The sequence below is a fragment of the Diadema setosum genome, chromosome 17 (assembly GCF_964275005.1).
Source record: "Diadema setosum chromosome 17, eeDiaSeto1, whole genome shotgun sequence".
Lineage (NCBI taxonomy): Eukaryota > Metazoa > Echinodermata > Echinoidea > Diadematoida > Diadematidae > Diadema > Diadema setosum.
The window spans coordinates 2,958,529-2,980,258 of record NC_092701.1 but is presented as its reverse complement, the minus strand read 5'-3'; the positions used below and the strand labels follow the sequence as shown (position 1 = coordinate 2,980,258).

General features: G+C 37.2%; 1 protein-coding gene across 1 annotated transcript; it reads left to right on the top strand.

The window, feature by feature from the left end:
- The first annotated feature begins 6,451 nt into the window (after positions 1–6,451).
- Positions 6,452–17,386, top strand: LOC140241097 (uncharacterized). The gene is made up of 13 exons (XM_072320863.1): positions 6,452–6,618; positions 7,349–9,064; positions 9,603–9,726; positions 10,485–10,582; positions 10,890–11,014; positions 11,819–11,871; positions 12,560–12,626; positions 13,328–13,435; positions 14,035–14,205; positions 14,711–14,826; positions 15,529–15,665; positions 16,679–16,725; positions 17,297–17,386. Exons 1-13 carry the CDS (start codon positions 6,512–6,514, stop codon positions 17,371–17,373), a joined length of 2,946 nt encoding a protein of 981 aa, XP_072176964.1. The 5' UTR covers positions 6,452–6,511; the 3' UTR covers positions 17,374–17,386.
- The last annotated feature ends 4,344 nt before the right edge of the window (positions 17,387–21,730 follow it).

Below are 21,730 nucleotides of genomic sequence, written 5' to 3'. Positions count from 1 at the left end.
TTGGTATGTTGTAGCTGCACGAAACACTGTGACTTTGAGCACTGATCTCTATAGACATTTAAAGGACAAGTTCACCTTCACTAACATAAGGATTGAGAGAATGTAGCAATATTAGTAGAACACATCATTGAAAGTTTGAGGAAAATCGGACAATCCGTTCAGAAGTTATGAATTTTTGAAGTTTTTGTGCAGTCACCGCTGGATGAGAAGACTACTGCGGTGTATGGTGTCACATGCGTACAACAATATAAGGAAAATATAAAGAGAATTTCACAAAATTTCATCTTTTGAAAAAAGTACACATTCCCTTGACTCGTTACTGACATATGTTATGGGTAATATTATTCCCATTGCCTTTGGAAAGAGGCAAGTCAAGTTCTCTTTTATTATGCGAAAAAAAGTGAAAATATGTTGTATTTTCTTTACATTTTCTTTATACTGTTGTACTCATATGACATCATGAGCCTTATAGTAGTCTCCTCATCTAGCCGTTCCAACACATAAGTTTTAAAAATTCATAACTTTTGCATCGCTTGTCCAATTTTCCTCAAACTTTCACTGATGTGTTCTACTAATATTGCTGCATTCTCCCAATCCTTATGTTAATGAAGGTGAACTTGTCCTTTAAGTGATTGAACTATACTTCTAATCATTTTTGGAATAAGAACCATACAGTATGATAGGAATATGGGCATATGGGCACTGGTTTACTCAGGCAATGAGTGCTTTGCGTTTCTTGACATGCCTGTGTTATGACTTTCTTGATAGCCTATAACTTAATTTTGCGAAAAGGTTTTGCAAGTTAAAAGTTTGACAAACTTTTTGAAAGTTTATTATATACACATGTATTGACAGTGTAATACACTAAACAAACCCGTTCTGGCCATAGGGACTATCGCAGTCCATTACAGATACATTAAAACATTTCGCAATAGCACTTCAATGATAACAAATTAGGGGCCTACTTTACAAAATGTACAAAATAACAATAATAAAACAAATATGAGTGAAAATAGTGAGGGAATGGGTAGAGAGGGAGAGATAGAGAAGAAGAAATGAAAAGGATTCACAGGATCGAGGAGAGAGTGAGATTGTTTGATAGATACTTTATTTTCTGCAAATCAATATACATAAGTTACATAATCATGAACATGTAGGAAATATACAAAGTAAATTTAACACAGAGTTGTTTGGCCTGTATAAACAACGATATAAAAGGAAATTGATGATACAGTGTGCATGTCTATGCAGCAGCGATTACAATAACAATTGTAGTTAAGAAGCGATTATGCAAAGGGCCGCCATTATAAGCATTGCTTGAAAATATGGCCGGCCCGAGGAAAGTAAAATAAAGATAAAATAAAGTTGATTTAATCCGTGTGTCATTATATTATAACATACAAAACTCAGTTAGATTTGAAAGGATATGGTCTTCTTTGCACAAAATTAATGACTCTATCTTCAGAGTATTTGGATATTTTCATACGTGTGGAGGCGCTGTGGCATAGTGGATACAACTCGATCCCGACTCCCAATCGGAGGACCCGAGTTCGATTCCCGCTCAGTGCTTTTACGTCCTTGGACACGACGTTTTTACTCCACCATTGCATGTCCCTCACGACCCAGATGGGGATGGGTACCTGGCAACGCCAGGGTAGGCCTTATAATAATGGCAGGGCCCTCTGGTAGAGCAGTGGCAACACTGAAGAGGCTACCCCGGATAAAGAAGACCATAATAATTATATTATTATCATTATCATTTCAGTAATAGGTACCCATACCCTATCGCTGTATATAGGCCCTAAACAGGGGCGGATCCAGGAATTCCGTAAAGGAGAGGTGCCCTTATAGAATTAAAAGGGGCCCAAGCCCCGGGACCCCCACATTTTTCTTTTATTTCTTTTGTTAAAAGAAAATAAAGAGTATGGGGCGCGTGCCTGGTGCGCCCCCTCTGGATCCACCACTGTCTAAATATATTACGCTGTTCTTGAAAGAGCTGTAGGCTGCCTTCAGTGAAATATTCATCACCAAATTTGCCTTGCATTGCAATGGGTAGGGCCTACAACTATTTCATTTCTTGGAATTTGATTAGTGTCTCACAGAAACCTGCGGGCAATTTATGATTCAACACGGCACAGCGACTTTCAAAATTCTTTGCCTCTGAATCATATATTGAAGTGTTAAGAGTATTTTTCTAAATGAAGAGCTGCATACTTGAAAATGCCACAGGCCTTATTCAAACATTGGGAATTTTCCTACATCACTGTGCCTTTCTTGTTTATAAGTGCAGGCCTAATTGAATTTAGACGTGACTAGCAAACTTTTGAAGCTAGCAATTGGTAGTCAGCGATTTTCAGATAGAATTAACCTTTCAACCTTTGAGCATTTTTAATTTCTTTTTTTTCAGATTAGACGATAATATGTCAAATTATCACTAAAATGGTCAAACAATAAGTTATTTCACCTTTCGTAGATCATTGCGAATGGTCGACTGACCTAGTATCCCCTTACAAGAAGCAAAGTCAACTGAAGCTACCAAATGTCGCACATTCTACATCTGTTACGGGAGGTTCTAGCTATCATTTCGCGTTAATTGTTCATTTTGCCTACATGGAAAGGATAAAACTCGTCCGAACATTATGGAAATGTGTGAATTGTTTAATACAGAAAAAAAAAAAAAAACCACCCAGGAACGTGCTGTCTGAACATTCTAAGCTTCTTAAAGTTATATTGCAGAAGTTTGACAGGTGATGCATTGTTATGAACTAAGTGACTAAACTTAAATGTTTTTTATAGGCCCATACTTAGGGCCAAAGTTATTTCTTTTTGAGTAGTAACGTAGTACGGTACATTCTGAAATTGTATATGTACACATGTCGTTCGTATGTCGTTTGTATCTTATCTCGTGTTTGAATTCTTTCATGTTATTGATGATTATGTGTGCGATATAATCTTTATATATTAACATTTCTCCTAATCGAAGAAGATTCGGAAGAAGTAAATTTCAAGTTCAAGGGGCATTCCGGACGATCTTCATAATTTCACATCATGTAGTACATAAATCAACAGCTTCATGTATAGATTTGTAGAATTTATTGTGATTCTTGAGAAGAGAAACAGTACTTTCAAAAACCTTAAACAAATTAGGCCTACACTGAACAAAGATGATGACATAGGAGCCTCACATATCTCAGAAATGTAGCAGTGTCATTCTATTACAATATCGCATGCTTGCAAGCTCACCTGTGTGTAATCTATGCATGCCTTCTTCTTTTGTGCTGTTTCCTTGAGCCACATCTCATGCATTCTTATGGTGAGGCTGCCATGTCATCATCCTTGTTCATTGCAATTTGTTATAAACTTCGAAAACATTCTTATTTTTCATCCCAATCATTATAAATCCTTAAACTCTGTACCCAGTATAACTAATTTATATATGTTCAAATGTAAAAATTTGAAAATCATCCGGAGGTCTCCTTTCAAGTACAAAGTAAAGAAATTATAGTACTCCGATGCAGGACACATGCGCGCGTATGATACAGATGGTCTTTGTCTTTTCTATACGTTTTACGGATACCTTACGTGATCGTTCGGCTGTGACAATAGCAACAACGAAAACTATCCGTCGTCAAGTGGAGAGAAAAAAAAGTGTAACAACATTTTTCTTGGTTTTCCTTGAGTAGCAGTTCATAGTCCATTTCGTTTGACATACAGGTAATATTGTTTTTATGAAATTTCCGCTTCACTCTCATGTTTTTGGACTTTTACGTGACATACCAGGGCCGAAAGTATGGCGTCTCTCTCAACGTTCTCTGCCGTAGTTGTACATGTGCAGTCCCATACGCTCTATATCCTGCTGGTTCGATAGTGCTGACTTTTTGGCTTTGACTCCTTTGCCATGCCTTTTGCTTTGTTGGCCTCGCTCACCAATTTCATTATGATTATGGAGTAGATATCTATCAATACCGGTCAATGGCTAATGCTACCCACAACAAAGCAACAACTTCCTGTGCACTACTGATCCAGATTCCATGATCAAATTCCAATTGTGTAATTTTGGGGTGCTGTTCATTATTCCGAAGGTTCGATATTCCGAAGGCGAAGGTTCGTTAATCCGAAACACACAAATTCCTTATAATACCTAACCGTTAACGTTAGAGGTTCGTTAATCCGAAAATGAGAAAGGGTTCGTTAATCCGAACATTTGTGGCGTTATTCCGAAGGTTCGTTATTCCGAAGATTTGTTCATCCGAAAATGAAATCGGAAAAACGAACCTTCGGACTAACGAATCTTCGGATTGAAGAGCCTTCAGAATAACGAACCTTTGGAAACGAGCTGTAACCTAATTTTGTCCTGCACATGCATTGCAAGTTTAATTCAAGTTAGAATTTTGCCCTTGCTTTGCAAGGCCCGGGCGGGCCGGCCCCGGCTGCGGCCTTGGCAATCTTATTCAATCTAACGTCATAACAACACGTACGTAGGCACCTAACATTTACTTGATATTGTTAGATTTAAATTAATTCATGATTGATTAGACTCTGTCTCTAGACCCTGGCCTAGTTTAACTGTAAATTTATATCTGACATAGCAGCTAAATCAGCAGTGGCTAGTGGAATTAAATTTACTCATCACTTTTTACCTTATACCCGTGGTACCTTGTAGTTGATTTCCCCGAAGATCTTTGCCAGTCCGGGAAAGGTCAAATTTACCATACTGTAAAAGAAGATATTTTCGCGCGACTAATTTTTCGCGCTCAACCCAGTAAGAAGAGTTTCGCGTAAAAGTCCGCGGAATCAAGACAGTATTACTATCAGTAATTATGGGAACATATGGCAAGCAAAAATTTTCGTGTGGTTTAGTTTATTTTCGCGCTTTCTGATCGCGTGAAATGCATGAAAATTTCAACACCGCAAAAATTTCCACTTTTACAGAAGTTATGGGTAAACTCGGCCTAGCAGGTAAACTCTCGCCACTTGTAATGTGCAGGCTAGGGGCTGAGTTTACCCATAACTATGGTACTTATTTTAGGGTTGAGTGATGAGAGTTGGGGCATTAATCTCATTTATTTACATTTACCTTTCAGGAATTTTTTGCACCTTTAAATTTGGTTCTGATTTGAATAAGGCAAGCCGCCCATAAGCCGTCCAAAATTTGACTGCCTGCTACATGTAGAAACCTGTGTTTTTTTTGCATGGTTGAACCTTGTCCTTGGCACGGATGTCGAACCTTGGTGCGGGTGCCGATACTTCTAAGTTCTATTTTAAACTGGTAGAAGTTGCAGTTTTTTGTTTAGTTTAGTTTAGTTTTGTTTTGTTACTTTTTATTTTTTTTTTGGATGTCCCAGTTGATGATTGCATCTTGGAAGAATATAAAGTTTGCCATTTGGCTTGTAAACTTGTCAGAGATTAAATTTGATATGACATCATAGTTCATACTGTTAATTTTGGTAACGTCACTTTAGTTTGGGTTCTCCATGAATGAGCTAAAATACAAAATGTAGATGTGTCTGGAAGATGAATGAGGTTTACATACATGTACAATAGTAGGTGTTTCCTTCTCTCCTTGAGGGATATCCAGCCAAGTGTAAAGTTAGTCATCATGTTGGTAACACTGGCTTCTCTGGAGAAGTTCTCTGTCACAATTATGATATAAATTAACTTATCATTAGCAGTGGCAGATCCAGGAGGGGGCGCACAGGGCGCGCACCCCCTTTGATTTTCCTTAAGACAAAAGAAATGAAAAGAAAATGAAAGGGGGCACTTTCGGCCCCATTCAATTTTATGTTGTAGTGGCACCAGAAAATTGCGCTGCAGCCTTTTTATTTTGCATGCTTGTAAGCCGATGAATCCTGGAAGTGGCACAAGAAACAAGAAGGGAGCCCTTTTTTGTTTTGTTTTGTTTGTTTTTGCTTGTCAGCTGATTAAACCCGGAAGTGGCACCTGAAATATTTGTCTTTTTGTAAGTGTAAAGTGGTATGGCAAAAGAAAACTCTCTGATAGATGGTATCTAGTCATACTCGTGAGACTTGAGTACTTGACTTATGTTGCATCATATTTCTGCCCTAGCAGGAATTCTTCAACTCTTGCATGAGCTATTGAACAGATGATTTGATAGACAATTTGGAAAAGTGACATACTGTGGGGTCTTTAGATCTACACTGTAGTTTGTAGTGTTCTACTGTGTAATAGGGCCACATAAACTCTGATCCTGTGTAAAATTTCTTACTTGATTCTCTGCTGGTTAATAATAAATGTGGGCTACATCCACAGGAATTAGCATCCTCATCTTTCAAAAAGGAACTGAAATATTTGGAATGACAATAGATAGGCAGAATGTGACAAAGACAGAAAATGATTGAAAAAGTCTTTCCCTTCTGTTTTCAGCAGCTTGAAGCGATCAGAGCAGAGCAGAGTGGCTGTGACAATGGCCTTTCGGTGGAAAACTCTAATATCAGATGAGCATGGAATCATTGTAAGCTGAGTCAGGAGCTGACACCAAGGAGAGGTCAGAATGGATCGGGAGGAGGATGTGCCTCACTCGGCTCGCTCAGTGTCATCCACTGAAGATGGCTCCTTGAGCTCTAGGTCCAAGAAATCCAAGACACTGGCACGCTTGAGGTTAGCATGCATTGTAGACATCATTGATCCTCAACTGTGTGGTCCACGGTTAAAACATCATGTTAAATGCATACATGAGAAGACATCAATACAAAAAAGATGCAAGAATGATTCATAAGTGCAAAGAGTGTACAGTAGATACTTAGCTTTAAGGGTAGAATTTTTATGTTTTGTTTACACAAACATACCTATAAAGAGATCAGGAGATCTAAAAAATGTGATTTTAATGGTGTTCTTTCATTATGTCATAATTGCTTGCCTTGGGACACTTTTTTAAAATTTTTTATTATAAAACATGAGCATAAAGCCTACCCATCTATCTGTCTATCTACCCTTCAATATACTTAGTACAGATCTACAAATGACCTTTGTGTACAGTTCTTGAATTGTGTTTACGCAGTCATTGAATGTAGTGAACTTTGAGTTCACATTTGATTTTTTCAGCCTTAGCTGTGAAAGTATGTTCATACAAAGATTCTTGTAATAATAAATCATTATAGATGACCATCCATATGTTTATTAATCTAATCTCACAGAAATAAATATTATGTTTACACCTACACTGTATGTATGCAAGTGAATGCTAGTTGTATTGTTGTATCGCCAAACCATCTCATGTGTGACTATACAAAGGGAAATATCTTAATTGTTTTTACTGTACATTATACTGTAGCTGTATGACATTTGCTAATTCTTGCAAATTTTTTCTTCATTGTAAATGATCTTCCAGAAAACTCAAGAAAACAGAAGGATCAGCGCAGCCCAACAACTTGGCTGGACTCCACCCCCACCCGCCTGACACTCAAAATGAGTTGGAACATAAAAGCACCGATGGACATGTACCCTCTAATGGTCTGACTAATGGCTTCTCAGAAGATTTGGGAAATCTTGACAAGAACATACCATCTAAGAGTCATGTTGAACATTTGAATGGAGCTGCTGATGAGAGGCTAACCGAGAGTGAGGGGCTTAAGCCCAGCAGCAACTCGCTATCAACGTTAGGAAACCTGTCTGGACCGATGGAACGAAAACCTTTGGGCAGTTCCTTGTTTGCATCTCCCCTGGATCCAGCCAAACCAGCAAGGCGGGGCCTTGGTGGGTTGGAACCTCTTACCCCTCTTGCACCCCTCGAACCCATGGAGCCATTCAAGAAGGAGAAACTGAAAAAGACTAAAAAGAAGGTGGAGAAAAATATCCATAACTTTGAAAATGGAGAGAATAAAAGCAGTAGACTGGGACAGCTGGGAGATGTTTCTGAGTTGAGTGAAGTTGGAAATGATTTCTCTGTGAATGAGGGAAGTATGAGGATATCAGGGGCTACTGTCACGGAATCAAGTGATAACAGGATTCTGGACCTAGCTCAAGGAAGCATTGCAGGGGAGAAGCCAGACGTTGTTAGTAACAGTAGAATTCAGGCCAGTACAGAAAGTGCAATTTTAAAACCTATCAAGACTGTGACTGAGGCAAAAGAAGGAATCTATTCAAATGATGGTCAACAACTCACCACTGATTTTGGTGACTCTGTAGACTTATTACATGATAATAGCGGCAAAGACAGTAGGAGGGATGAAATTAACTATGCAGTGTCATCTGCAAGCAAAGAGGAAAGGACATTTACAAATGATATCCATGATGGCATCAAAGATTCTTCATATACAACTCTTTCCCATTCAGTGAATAAGGATAATGTGGATGTTACAGATTCTGTGGCGTATCACAATGATCATTCTTTCATGAATTCAAAGCGTGAAAGTGAGACGAGTTTCAAGAAGCCAGAACATGAAACGCATGCAAGTGTGACAATCGTAGATGAAGATGATGATGAGAGCGATGATGATTTGATCATTGTCAGCCCACTACCAACTTCTCCTGCAGTCCAGGGTCATCAACCCAAGTTTGCTGTCCCGGAGACCAAGCTGCTTTCAGACGACTCTAATTCTGTCACCCACGATCTGATGACCAATGACAGGACAGGAGAAGAAACTGAGGGAGCCCTTTTAAAACATGCTGATTTGGGAATAAGGGATGAAATATCACATTCTGTTCATGGAAATGAAAGCTGGAGAAGCCTGGAGAAAGGCAGTGATGGTGATGATGATGAAGACAAGCGAAAGTTGACAGAATACTTGGCTCTGAAACAGAGGATGATCGAGGAGGAGGGAGAAAACAATGATGCCATCAACTCCAGCTCAAGTAATTTGTCGAGAGGGGGACGTCTGTCTCCAATTGCCTCCAGCAGCACCCTTCCACCGCTGGATAATAACTTCATGTCGCCAGCCCTTCGGACTTCTTACAAGCGCGATGACTTGGATGACAGTGTAGTTAACTCAGAAGCGTCAGATGCCATGATGAGCAATGGGTCACTGTCAGAGACGCACAGATCCTTTGCGTCCACAGCCATGCTCCTTACAACTCTGACCAACAAGGGAGCCAGGAAGAATAACAAGTGAGTTCATGTCTTTTGTAATTTAGTGGAAATCAAGTTCAGTGGAATCACACAATGTATCATAAATACATCAGCAAAAAAGCATAAACAAAAAACAAAACAAAAACAAAAACTAACAAAAACACTCCCCCCTCAATCAAAAAAAAAAAAAAGAAAAAAAAGAATGAAGAACCAAACAAAAGAGTGTTGATTTATTGTTGAGTTTTGTAAGAGTAATACAGTCAGTTCTTGTTTGAACTCTAAATTGTGGATTCAATATGCTTCATAGCATTTATTTGATCTTAGTTTTCAGATTTACCTCCACCCCCCCCCCCCCCCCCCCAAAAAAAAGAGATTGTTCTCTTAGCTGAGAGGCTTAATAAGCCTTTATTTTATTTCTTTCACATTAAAAGTGGCTTTTTGTCATTTTGGAGGGATTGGGTGTAAATAATACTTTTGATTACCTGAAAGCCCTACGAATCCACCAACTTGTGAAAACAACTTAGCACTCTTTTTGAACTTGTCATAGAGTTTTGTATGAATGCACCCATCATTGCAGGAGCTACCTATGTGGAGGCGTGAGATCTTCAGGATCTTTGGTTGGTAAGGAGGAACTGGACAGCCACCTTCCTGATCGTAAGCTGAAAGTCTTTGTAGCAACATGGAACATGCATGAAGACAAGGTATGAACACATACAAGTGATTTTTCGATACAAGGTCTGTAAGTCATGTCTCGAAGAATTACTGAAAAATCTGCTCATTTTGAAGGCACTAATATGATATCATCATAACAAGAATAATCGTTCCTCTCAGAGTAGGCCTACAGTCAAGCTACAATATATTTTTTCTTTGTCCAGTTTAGTCTTAATACACAAAAATATAGTAATTTCTTGTTTTCCTGTGCAGTAATGTTTTCATTTCTTCTATTTTTTTCCCTGAGCAATTGTTTTTGATGACTCAAAAATATTTCAGTGTAAAGGACCTTGGAGAATTACAATTTTGCTTTGCTTGTTTTATTAGGGGTTTTTATGGATCTGTCGTGAGAATCATTATATCTTCTGGTTAATGGGCATAGTCACAGTTGATTGTGTACTCACACAGTTATGAGATGCAAAGGTAATAATCTGTTCTATTCAATGCTGTTGGGAATGCAATATATATAAAAGGAGTGACTTGAAGGAGCCTACACGTGCGCTGATATCATTTTGTATGCTCAGAGTATGTGTGGCAGGTGTTTAGTTCATCTGGCTTCTCCTCTGCAATGCTTCCTTGTGGTGGGTCTACAATCCTGAACAGGTGTTTAGTAGTACTGCATCTTACTGTGCATTTTCATTTTTCTGACCAAAATTGTCAGGTGGCATTCACTTTAAGTAGTATAATCAAACGTATGTCTCATACAAATTGATGTCAATCCTGATGAAAACCTCTCGTTGTCTCCCAGGAGCTGCCTGAGAACCTGGAGGAGCTGCTACTACCAGATGACTGTGAATACATGCAGGACGTGTACGTCATCGGGACGCAGGAGTCTTGTCCAGATTTGTGAGTACTGGAGGTCACTGTCGGTCAAGTTTTTTGTGCCCTGTCATTTGATGACCCTCTGTGACATTTACATCTAGGATGGTCTTAAGTGAGTGACTTTGAGAAACAAGTCACATGTACATGTATTCCCATATTGTCCAATCATTGATTTTTATTTTTTGTTTCACTGCCTAATCAATTTGTTCAGTTATGTCCATTTATACAATTAATTGACATTTAAACATTTCTGTTCCATGATGCTGAATATACATGAAGAATTTCATCCAGAAGTTGATTTCTAGCTATTTACTTTGTATTTTGTTGACAGAGTGGAGTGGGAGATTCGGCTGCAGGAGACCCTTGGACCAACCCACGTTCTGCTTCACTCAGCAACACATGGAGTACTCCACTGTGCTGTCTTCATTCGCAGAGATCTCATCTGGTTTTGCTCTCGTGAGTGACAGGATTCTCGTAAAACAGCTGAAAGTCCTTTGTCATCACTACTATCATCATAAAACCTTCATCATCATCATCATCATCATCATCATCAATTAAATCATTATCTTCATCATTGCCATTGTCATCCTCATCATTTCATCATCATCATCATCATCATCATCATCATCATCATCATCATCATCATCAATTAAATCATTATAATCAACATATTGATAACCTTTGTAACACACACCACAAAGATGTCATCATCATCATTATTATTTAAAAGGAGAACTTACTACTGAGAATCCATTATTTTTGATATCTATAACAAATCACATCTTAGCTGTAATTTCTCAAAATGACAGAAGATGTGGATTGTTTGAAGGGCAGCATATTGTGTATTGTAACGTCTATGTTTTCCCTTTTCAGACTAGCTTCCTGTAGGTAGTCACCTCGAATGATTCAAGGAATCATTGCGCTGCTGCTTTTTTTTAATTTCATAGTGTAACTTTTATGTGTAGCTTTTATTTGATGACTAAAGCAAGTGATTTCAAATGATATATTGAAAATGTAATATTTCCTTCGACATCCATTCTTCATTTGTGATACTTATCCTACTGTTTATTCCAGATGATCTTCACTCCTAGATCCATTGATTGTGCGTGAAATTTTTTCTGTAAAGAATCAGCAATGAAGGCATCTGTACAGACAACTTCAAGTAATTTGTGGTACATTCAGAGGTTTCTGATTTCTCATAAAACGGCATATAGTTTTTTGAAATCACTTCTATTTTTCTTTTATTCCTTTTAATTACAGCTGTTGAAGAGTCGAGGGTGTCCACACGACCTGGTTCCATGATTAAAACCAAGGTGAGTGTAGAGTGATGCAACAGTGTGGAATCAGAGGTAAAATGCCAGATTTACAATTATAGTTATTTGTTGAAATTCAATTACTTTCCTCCACAATTGCCAATTTTAAACAATAAAAAAGTAGCTTTTTTTTTGTGATATGCACAAGTTTCACAGTGAGTTGTGTTGTGGGATGGGCACTGCACATTCTTTGTGCCTGCAGTGATATCACAAACTGGCAGGTCTGTTGTGTCAAACAAACAAAAAAAAAAAGAAAAAAAAAGAGAAGAAATCCTCAATACCAGCATGGACCCAAAAGATATTTGTGAGCATCTTTTTTTTTTTTTTTTTTTTTTTTTTTTGGGGGGGGGGGGGCAAATTTGTTTATGTGATGTACTAGGAACAAGGCCTATTAGTACGGTGACACGACGTTTGCTCCTGCAACAAGTTATTTGCTCCAAGGACTCATGGTTAGGGTTGTGATAGGGATTAAGGCTTAGTTTGAGGAGACGAATGGGATTAGGGTTAGAGTTATGTTTGTGGGTAGAATTTATGTTTAGCCTAAGCTACTGAACTAAGCTACTGAAATCCTTGCAACTGATTGGCTGACAGCAAATTTGTCAGAAAAGAATATCTGACAAAACACTGGTCATGAAATGCGCCCCCGAACATTGATACAAGTATGGACTTTTTTTTTCATTCTGTGTAGGGTGCTGTGGCTGTCAGTTTCAACTTCTTTGGGACATCCCTCATCTTCATTGTTTCACATTTTACCTGTGAGTATTGGGTGCTTCCATTTTCACCGTGATATTGTCGTTACCATTGACTGTTTTTCATTTGATGTGTATCTCATCCAGAGTGGCACAGTGTGATTTGTGACAGAAACATGAATTGGTTGACACTATTTGTGTCTGTCATCATCCCAGCATTTTCACATTGCAAATATCTTACAAATTATTTTCCTGTGTCATACATTTTGTCCTGTTTGTCTTTCTTTATCTTATCTGTTGTACCTCTGCCTGGGAGGCTGCTGGAGGTATTATTCAGTCCAGCCTTCTGTTCTTTAGGTTTGATATACGTACATGCCTGTATCTATCTAATATATATATATATATATATATATATATATATATATATATATATATATATATATATATATATACACTTGTATATATAAATATATATATATATATATTTTTTTTTTTTTTTTTTTTTAAGGATATATCAGTTTGCATCACTTGAGAGAAATGCTGAAAATTATTTTTGCTAGTATCATTGACTGAAATCTAATGATTTAAAAGTGTTTCAAGGAATCTGTTATTTTTTTTTGCTGTATGTGATTCATGAATGGATATTTTTTTGTGTGCCTTCAAAACTAAAGTCTTATACACATTATCTCGATGCAGCATTACATCATGAAAATCAAACTGTGTTATCATCTATTGATCTGAAATACTCTTTCTTTTCCTTCATCTAGCTGGGGATGAAAACCTAAAAGACCGACTCCTGGACTACGAGAAGATACTGAAAGGAATTAGTCTGCCAGAGAAAGTTCCCCCAACGAGGAAGTTCAACATTCTCACAAGTAAGCTGAATCAAATCTTAAGACCTGCTTAATAAAGGTACTCCCTGGATTGGCATGTAGAAAAGATGCATCTCTTCTACTGCTAAAATCTTCCTATGTATGTGGTAGCAGATTTGTGGATTGTAAAGTGTCATACCATTGCTGTGATCTCAAACTGCAATATCTTTTACTATTTGATGTGTGTTGCCCTTTCTGTAGAGTATGTTTAATATTCATCAAAGTCTTTCAGTTCCGGAAGCTCTTTCTTCTTTTCTGAAGCTAAACCTTTTAGCTTCAAGCATTTAAGTTTGCTGCCAATGTGAGTTGAAGAGCACAAGCTGTTAGTAATTGCAAAAGTAAACATCTGTTATGTAGCAGTAAGTTTGAGATGGGAAAAAGAAAAGATGATAGATTACAATGATGATAAGTCAAACAAATACATATATTAATTCAATCAATTATTCTTCTTTCATCTGTTCCCTCATAAGCAGTGATATTCACATCATTGGTTTATTGCAACACATTGCCGTTTTGTAGTATTCCTATACTTTATATACTTAACACTAAATGTTTTAATCCCAAGCTAGTACATAGACGTCTTCTTGTTTTCCATTGTCCAGGTGATGTGACAACACGGTTTGACTGTGTTTTTTGGTGTGGAGACTTCAACTTCCGGTTGGTGGAAAATAAGCCAAGGGTAGAGGGCTGGATTGAGCAGCTACGCACTGGTTATAGGACGGACTATGACGTCCTGCTGCAGTATGATCAACTCATCAAAGCCATGAGGAAAAGTGAGAAACTTGTCATCATTTATGTTGAATGCTATATTGTCATAGCACTAAGGCAATAACAGTCTTACTGTGTGCATTGCACAAATGCATGTCATTATTTCCTTCTTGACGGAATATCTTTTACTGCTTTCATGTGCATACACACTTGAAACATGTAAATGTGGACTTCTGAGCAGTCGGTGTTATGATGTTAATTGCATTTAGCTTGCAAAATGTACTTGTTACATCCTGTCATTTGTTAAAAAGTAAGTTGTTCGCATCCCATTGGTCTTGCTAAGCAATCAGAGCTGTATATTCCCTTTAATATGTTTAACATCACTATTTATCGTCCCCTTTAGTGATTTAGTATACTTGCAGGTGGTGCATAAGATCTGTTTCAAATTGGGTATTTATATCTTGTGCTATATCAGTCACCTAGTATATTTTTTATTATTGCATTAACTTACATTTTCTTGTACCAAATTTCTCTAAAGTTTAGCCTGTCATTTTATGCCATTTCTTGTAGATGAAATATTCAAGGGCTTCCAGGAAGGAACCATCAAGTTTCTTCCGTCCTACAAGTTTGATGTTGGAGAAGACGTCTATGACACTTCGTCCAAGGCCAGAGTGCCATCGTACACAGTGAGTTTGGAAAGCCTCAAACAGCAGTACTGCATTGAATGGTGTTGGGAACATGAATTAACATCATGTACCCATCTGCTCATTAAAATTATTTGTATTTGATTTGATTTTTTTTCTCCTACGAATAGTTGAAAGGAGATGAAGTTAAACTATCGTACATGGTATCATCACCTCATGCTCTTCAAGGTTTTTGCTTTCCTTACACTGCCGACTGAGAGTAGAAGGCTTAAAAGATGATGTGAGCATTGGAACCCGCAAAGAAATGGGAAAATAAATGTATTAATCATATAAATATATATGTTCATATCATCCTATGGCTTTTTTATTCCCTTTCTAAAAGCAATGAGTTTCTCGTATTAAGCTCAAATACAGAATTTACGAGGTTTATGCTTTTGTTATTCAAAGCTGTGATCTAAAATCTATCCGCATTCTCAGAGTATATTCAGAACTCCCAACCATGCTGAATTTGTAGGAAAGAATCTGAATTCTGACCATTCTCAGCTCTTGTTCCAATAGGAGTTTCCTATCATCCTTGAAAATTTTCTACACACTTCTATTGCAACTTTTCTTTCTTTCCTACTTTTGAGTCAAATCATCTTTAATTTCAGTCATAAAGGTTAGGTGGGCTGTATACTGCATCTTGTGATCTTGTTGAAAAGAGATTTTTCTGTAAACCCTCCTGATTCTGGGTTTGTCTTTCAGGACCGTGTGTTGTATAAGAGCAGGAAAGCATCAGACATCTCACTCGTACACTACAACAGCTGTGAGCAGATCAAGACCTCTGACCACCGTCCGGTCTATGCACTCTTTGAGGTGGACATCAGGCCTGGAAGGGACGAGTAAGTTGCCATGACGATATTTCATTTAATGATAGTGTTGGCAGAGAAGTGGGGTGATTCAGTTTACGAGAATGAAGCTGTCCTCACTTCACAGGAATTTAAGAATTAAGGAATACAATGAGAACGAAATTCAGATCATGTGAGGTTTCTTCATGGTGACATTAGGACAATAAGATTTGAGATGATAATGATGATTAATTTTTGCCTTTAAATGATGGCATCATATTGATGAAATTAAAGATGACAATAATTTTGGTAGTAATAAATGTGAGTGATTATGATTCTGAATGAGATATCAGTATTAACTATGAGATGATGTGATGGAAGTAAAATCAGGATATAAGGTTGATGGTAGTGATGATAATGGCCATGATGATTGTGATAATGATGGTAATGGTGCTGATGATTTACAGGATAATGAAGTAATGTTATGGATGATAAGAGGAGTGTAATAGTGATGATACTAATAATTTGAATATTCGTGTATACTGTAGATGGTGATGAAGAGGCGAAGGTGTTGGGTTTGTTCAAATGTAGACGTAAAGTCATAGCAAGCATTAATTTTATGATGATGATGATGATGATGATGATGATGATGATGATGAGGAGGAGGAGGAGGAGGAGGAGGAGGAGGAGGAGGATGAGGAGGAGGAGGAAGAGGAAGAAATAGAATGGTAATAAGAAGTAGTTGATGAAAGTTGGTGAATGTAGGAATGTTGCTGGTGATGATCGATCTCACTATAAACAAAAATGATTGTCACAACTGACATTAGGAATCTATTTTGTTTTGTGTCCAACCAGATAGATGTTATTTTGTTTCCTGGTAACTCAAGATCTAAATATTCAAGCAAGAATTAAAAAAAAATGACAGATGTCATTCTAATTGCAATTCACATTGCAATGTTCTGTCTACTCTTGATGTCATCTCTGGAAGATGGCAATACTAATGGCAGCTAAGTCAATCGTGGTAAAACTAATTAGTTTGACACTATCTCTCTCTCTTTCAATTTCAGCTCACTTACAGGTGGTGGGATGTTTTCTCGTCCGGTTTACGTTGAAGGTAACAGCAATGTATTCATTTGACTTTTCATTACAGCTTATTATGCATCCACATACACCATTCATATCATAACATTGTAGTTTATAGAAAAAAACTACTTAGGAGCATGCTGATAGAGTTTAATGAACAATTGTTTGGGGGTGCATGGAAAAAAAAAAATATATATATACTTGTACATGACATTGTATATTTATGCTGCGATAACTGGCTTAGTTTTGTATGCCATCTCAGTTAGCTTTTAGTTCCTTTCTGCATGTTTATGCTCAATAGTAAAGAAAGACATTTGAGAAATTAGTAACACTAAGTCATGAGCGCATACTTGGTTCCTTGGTGCAAGTCTATTTTCTTAATTTTTTTTTAGATCTTCTGAATTTCAGCTTCTGTACATACCAGAGTTTCAGTGATAAAGTAATTTTTATAATGCAGCCAAGTGTGTGGTGTATTCCAGATTATGTGCTTGAGGAAAATGTTAAGAAGATTACAAAATACTGTTGAAGACTTTGTTCATTAAAGCTAGTAAAATAAATCTGCTTTCAAGTGTAATTGTAAACATTTTTCTTTCTCTCAAAAGCAATCAAGAGGAGAGCTGCCAAGGCAGGGATGACAAAGAGAACTCAGGCTTCCAGTGCTGTCTGCTCTGTCATGTGATCTCCAACTTGCCAGCATGTGATCATCATGTGATCATCATGTGATTACAGTATGATAGCTAAGATTGCATCATGTGACTATCACATGCTCTGACTGCAGTCTTCACGTGATCATCAAATGTGTGGGATGCCACAGATCCTTTGGGATCATCACCTGCATACTTCAAATTGGAGTGATTTATTAAACTTGTTACATTCAATCAGGTAATCACATTCATTTCACACTGACATTTCTATGGAAGACACATCCTCTGATCTATACGATGCTTTGTAATTTTTACTGACTTTAGGTCGTATCGAGAATGTAAGCAGCAAGCACAAATGACACAATGTTGTGGTTGGTGATTACTTTGGTACAATCTCTGAGGTAAAGCAGCTGCTGACCATAGGTGTTTTTGTCGTGTGTATCATACTCCATATAGGAGGTATTGAAGGCCAGAGAAGTCAGTCTTCATCATTAGTTTTTTGTTTTTTTTTTTTTGTTTTTTTTTAATTCCTCCACATGCTGCAGTTAATGAGTTATAATTCAATAGATCAGACTTTTTGCCAAAAGATGACCATTTGTGACTAGTGTAACCAAATTTTATGAGAAGTTTGACAAAATTTGCTCAATATTTTGTAGACTTGGAGATTTGTATCAAAGACATTACAGAGTTAAGGTTTGTATGTCAGGGATATTTATTGGAAAGCATTGTGTTTCTTGGGTTTTCAAACATTCCAGACAGTGTAGTAGCTAGTTAAGATTGAGGTACACAGAGGGTAGCAGCTTTGATAATATTCATATGTATTTATGAATATTAATGAGAAAAACAAAAACTATCACCTTGCCACTTGCTATTAAGTTACTGCTTACTTCATTCAGACTACACAAAAGTTTTCTTTCTGCGCTACAATTTTAGATTATGGATGCCACCTGATTTCTTTGGCATTAGTGATACCAGCCAGGAGTATCCATGTTATTATGAACATCTGAATGGCAGGCTTGCTACTACTTCAATCAAAAGATTCACTCTCTTGTCTAATACCAAAGTGTGCTTCTAAGACCTTGGATAGATAAATGGAACTCTGTAATCGTGTTCCTCTTTATTATAGATGAAATACTTGAAATATTCTACATAGAATTTAATGTGATAAGTGTAATATCGGTAGTTAGACAATGTGTTTCTTTGTGTTGCCTGTGCAGAAACTTCTGCTCATACAGAGTATTACTTGTCTTGCCTTGACCTGCTTGCTTACAATGAATAGGTAGTTGAATTTGGTCTCCACTTCCCGTCACACTCATTCAGTGGTCACACCTGTTTTAATGACCCCTTGCCTGTAGTTGTCACCTGCTGCAGTCACTAAAATCTGTGCAGTGATGAATTATGTTGTAGTACATGTTGTGTGTCATCACTGTGCTGCATTTTTTTTTTTTTTTTTTTTTTTTTGGTTAAGATGGCACTGACTGGATTGCTACACTTCATATTTGAACACTTTCATAATTCACCATTACATTACCATGCTGAAAGAGTACTGTCCAGTGTTATTATCATGCTCTGTGTTGCGTGGAATTTTCTGGAAACGGGACAAAAAATGTTTGTTGTATTTGAGTAATATGCATGTTGGCGTAGATTCATGAACAATTTCTGCATATTCATTAAATGTTTTGACCTGAAATGCAGAACGACATTGATAAAGCAAACACAGAATGATTTATCACCTTGTACCGATATTGTATTCATTGCAAGAAAAAACCTATGAGACTCCACATGACATGCAAATATTCTTTGCTTTGTGGAAACAAAATAATGGTATGCTTAGTCTTGTAAAATGTAATCTTTGTTCAGCATGCAGAGCAATTCAGTTTGCAAGCAAATACGCTAGTTTTGATGTGATTCAAATAATTTCTCCATGTCAGCAAATTGTGTTCTTTTTATTCAATGTTTGATGTATTCAAAGATATGTGAAACCTATGCAACACAAACTGTGTCTTTTTACTGGCACATAGCGTAATTTGGTGTATACCATGGATTTTCTCAAGTCATCTGTGATTGACACCAAGCTTCAGACCTACAAATACCTGATGAGTTTGTTGGGTTGAAGGGTGACTTTTGAGCCATCAGGATTAAGGACAATCTGTAATATGATCTTCCATGTTGTGTAAAATTCTATGTGAGCTCTCAGTGGGTAAACTCTCATCTTAACTTGTTGAGGACGAGTCCTGAGAAGGCTTGGGCATGTGTCTATGGGAAATGCATGCTGTAGCAAAATAAGCCCACCCTCGACGGGTTAATCATCACACGTAGGAAATATATATGTAGAAAACCTTCGTGCATCTCTAAATGGCAGACAGTAACTTTTTTTTGAATTATTATCTTGGATCTGACCTATTTTTGTTTTATCAGAATTCTTGCGTATGGCTTTTTCTTTCAATGTAAACAGAACAATAATTCTTGAGACTGAGGTTCAGCAGAGTAGATGAAGGTTTCATATATTTCATCATATTATTTATTGTGATTGTAGTTTTTCTTTGGAACCTTCTTTCTTCATTCTGTAGTATTTTATCATTCAAAGGCATTTTGGCACTTTGAATTTAATATATTCTACCATGATAATATTATCTATAGTGCATAGCCTAATATGTCTTAGATGCAGTCTAAAAAAAAAAAAAACCTTATCTGAAATGTGTAAATATGTAAATATGTATAAATCTCTATATACATGGAGGAAGAAAAAAATCTATGCATGGAATCATTATGGATAATGTACACACAATTTGAGAATGTAGTAATTCATACCAATTTTACACAGCTATTTTTGTTGCCCTGTATTTGAAGTGTGATAAATATTTCATGTAATGTTGACAGTATTGTTCATGCAAATAGCAGGTGTTGACCTGAGTTGTCTGTAGCTGGGTGGTAGATTCACATGACTGTGAAACTTAGGGAGTGTGTGTATCAAACCCAAATCTTTCACTTGCCACAATGCTGCCCTCTTCACATATGATAGGTATATAAAGACACAACAGGGTCACTGCACACAACCTAGTATTGCCTGATGTTGATGATTAAATCAGTGTCTTGTCAATTCTTTCCAGGCACATAGGTAAACCACAGTATAAAAACTCTGTGATAAAATTCTGATAAGATAAGTCATATCTGTACATGCACACAAACAACAACAACAACAGCAAATGAAAATCACGGCCTCTCTGTAATTTGGATGGACTTTTGATTTCATTCTCTCAAGGTTTCCCAGAAAAGTCTGTATCTTTAAAGCAGAGATGACCCTCTTCAAAGTTATGTTGAAAGAGAGCCTAATATGGAATTGATTTGACGGCTTCCTACCAAAAACTTGCAATATCTTTTTTAAAGCGACATATTTCAAAATAAATCTCTGATTTCTCTTTCTCTTCTCTAAATCAGAATAACTCCTGATGGATTTGAAAGCAGGCCATGATGGCATGGTCATTCTGTTAGAAATAAGTGTTGGATTAAACTCCTGGGAAGAAAGACTAACCAATGCTCCCCCATCCCACCCAAGCTACTGAAGTTGTCCCCCCCCCCCCCAAAAAAAAAAAAAAAAAAAAAAAAAGGTGGAGTTTTCGTATTACATAAACAAGTCAAGGGAGATGTTTCTGATATATCTCATTTGAGCAAGTGCATTCCAGCATGTATATTAAATAATGCAGTTGGTTGGTTTGTGTCATGAAGTACTGGTACATTGACATTATGTAGAATGAAGCAAAAATAGGAATAACTCATAGAACCCCTCTGTATATGCTGGCAGAGCAAATGTGCATGGCAGGTGACAGACTTATTTACCTTTTTTAAACAAGAGCTGCATTTTGGCACTCAAATGAACAGGTACTATGCACACAATTACATGTACAACTCTGGTTTGCAGCATTTTGGTTTTTTTTTGTGTTTGTGTGTGTGTGTTTGTTTTAATACAATGCATGTGACAGTTTAACTCTGTGATTTGAGTATGTTGCTAGATACCTGTACCTACCTAAGCACTTGTTGATAGGCCATCAATGTTTTATCTCACACGATTATGGCTGGTGACACCTTCAAACAACTAGGAATCTTAAAATTTTATGTGGGCATGATGTGCATGATTGTGGTTTCCGCTGTTGTGTGTGTGAACGTTTAAGTGAACTGATGAACATTAACGTCAGAGACATTGGACTCTGTATTGGGTGAGACGGGTGGCTAGCTGTAAGGAATGGACCCTGTACAGGTGTAAGAACAAAATAAACTTCATACTAATCCTGGTAGGCTGTAGCGAAATACATGGGGTGCATTTCTAAACAAGGCTGTCGAGTAGAATGTGTATTGAGTGATCAGCTGCCTAAGAATTTAAACTGTAGAGTATAC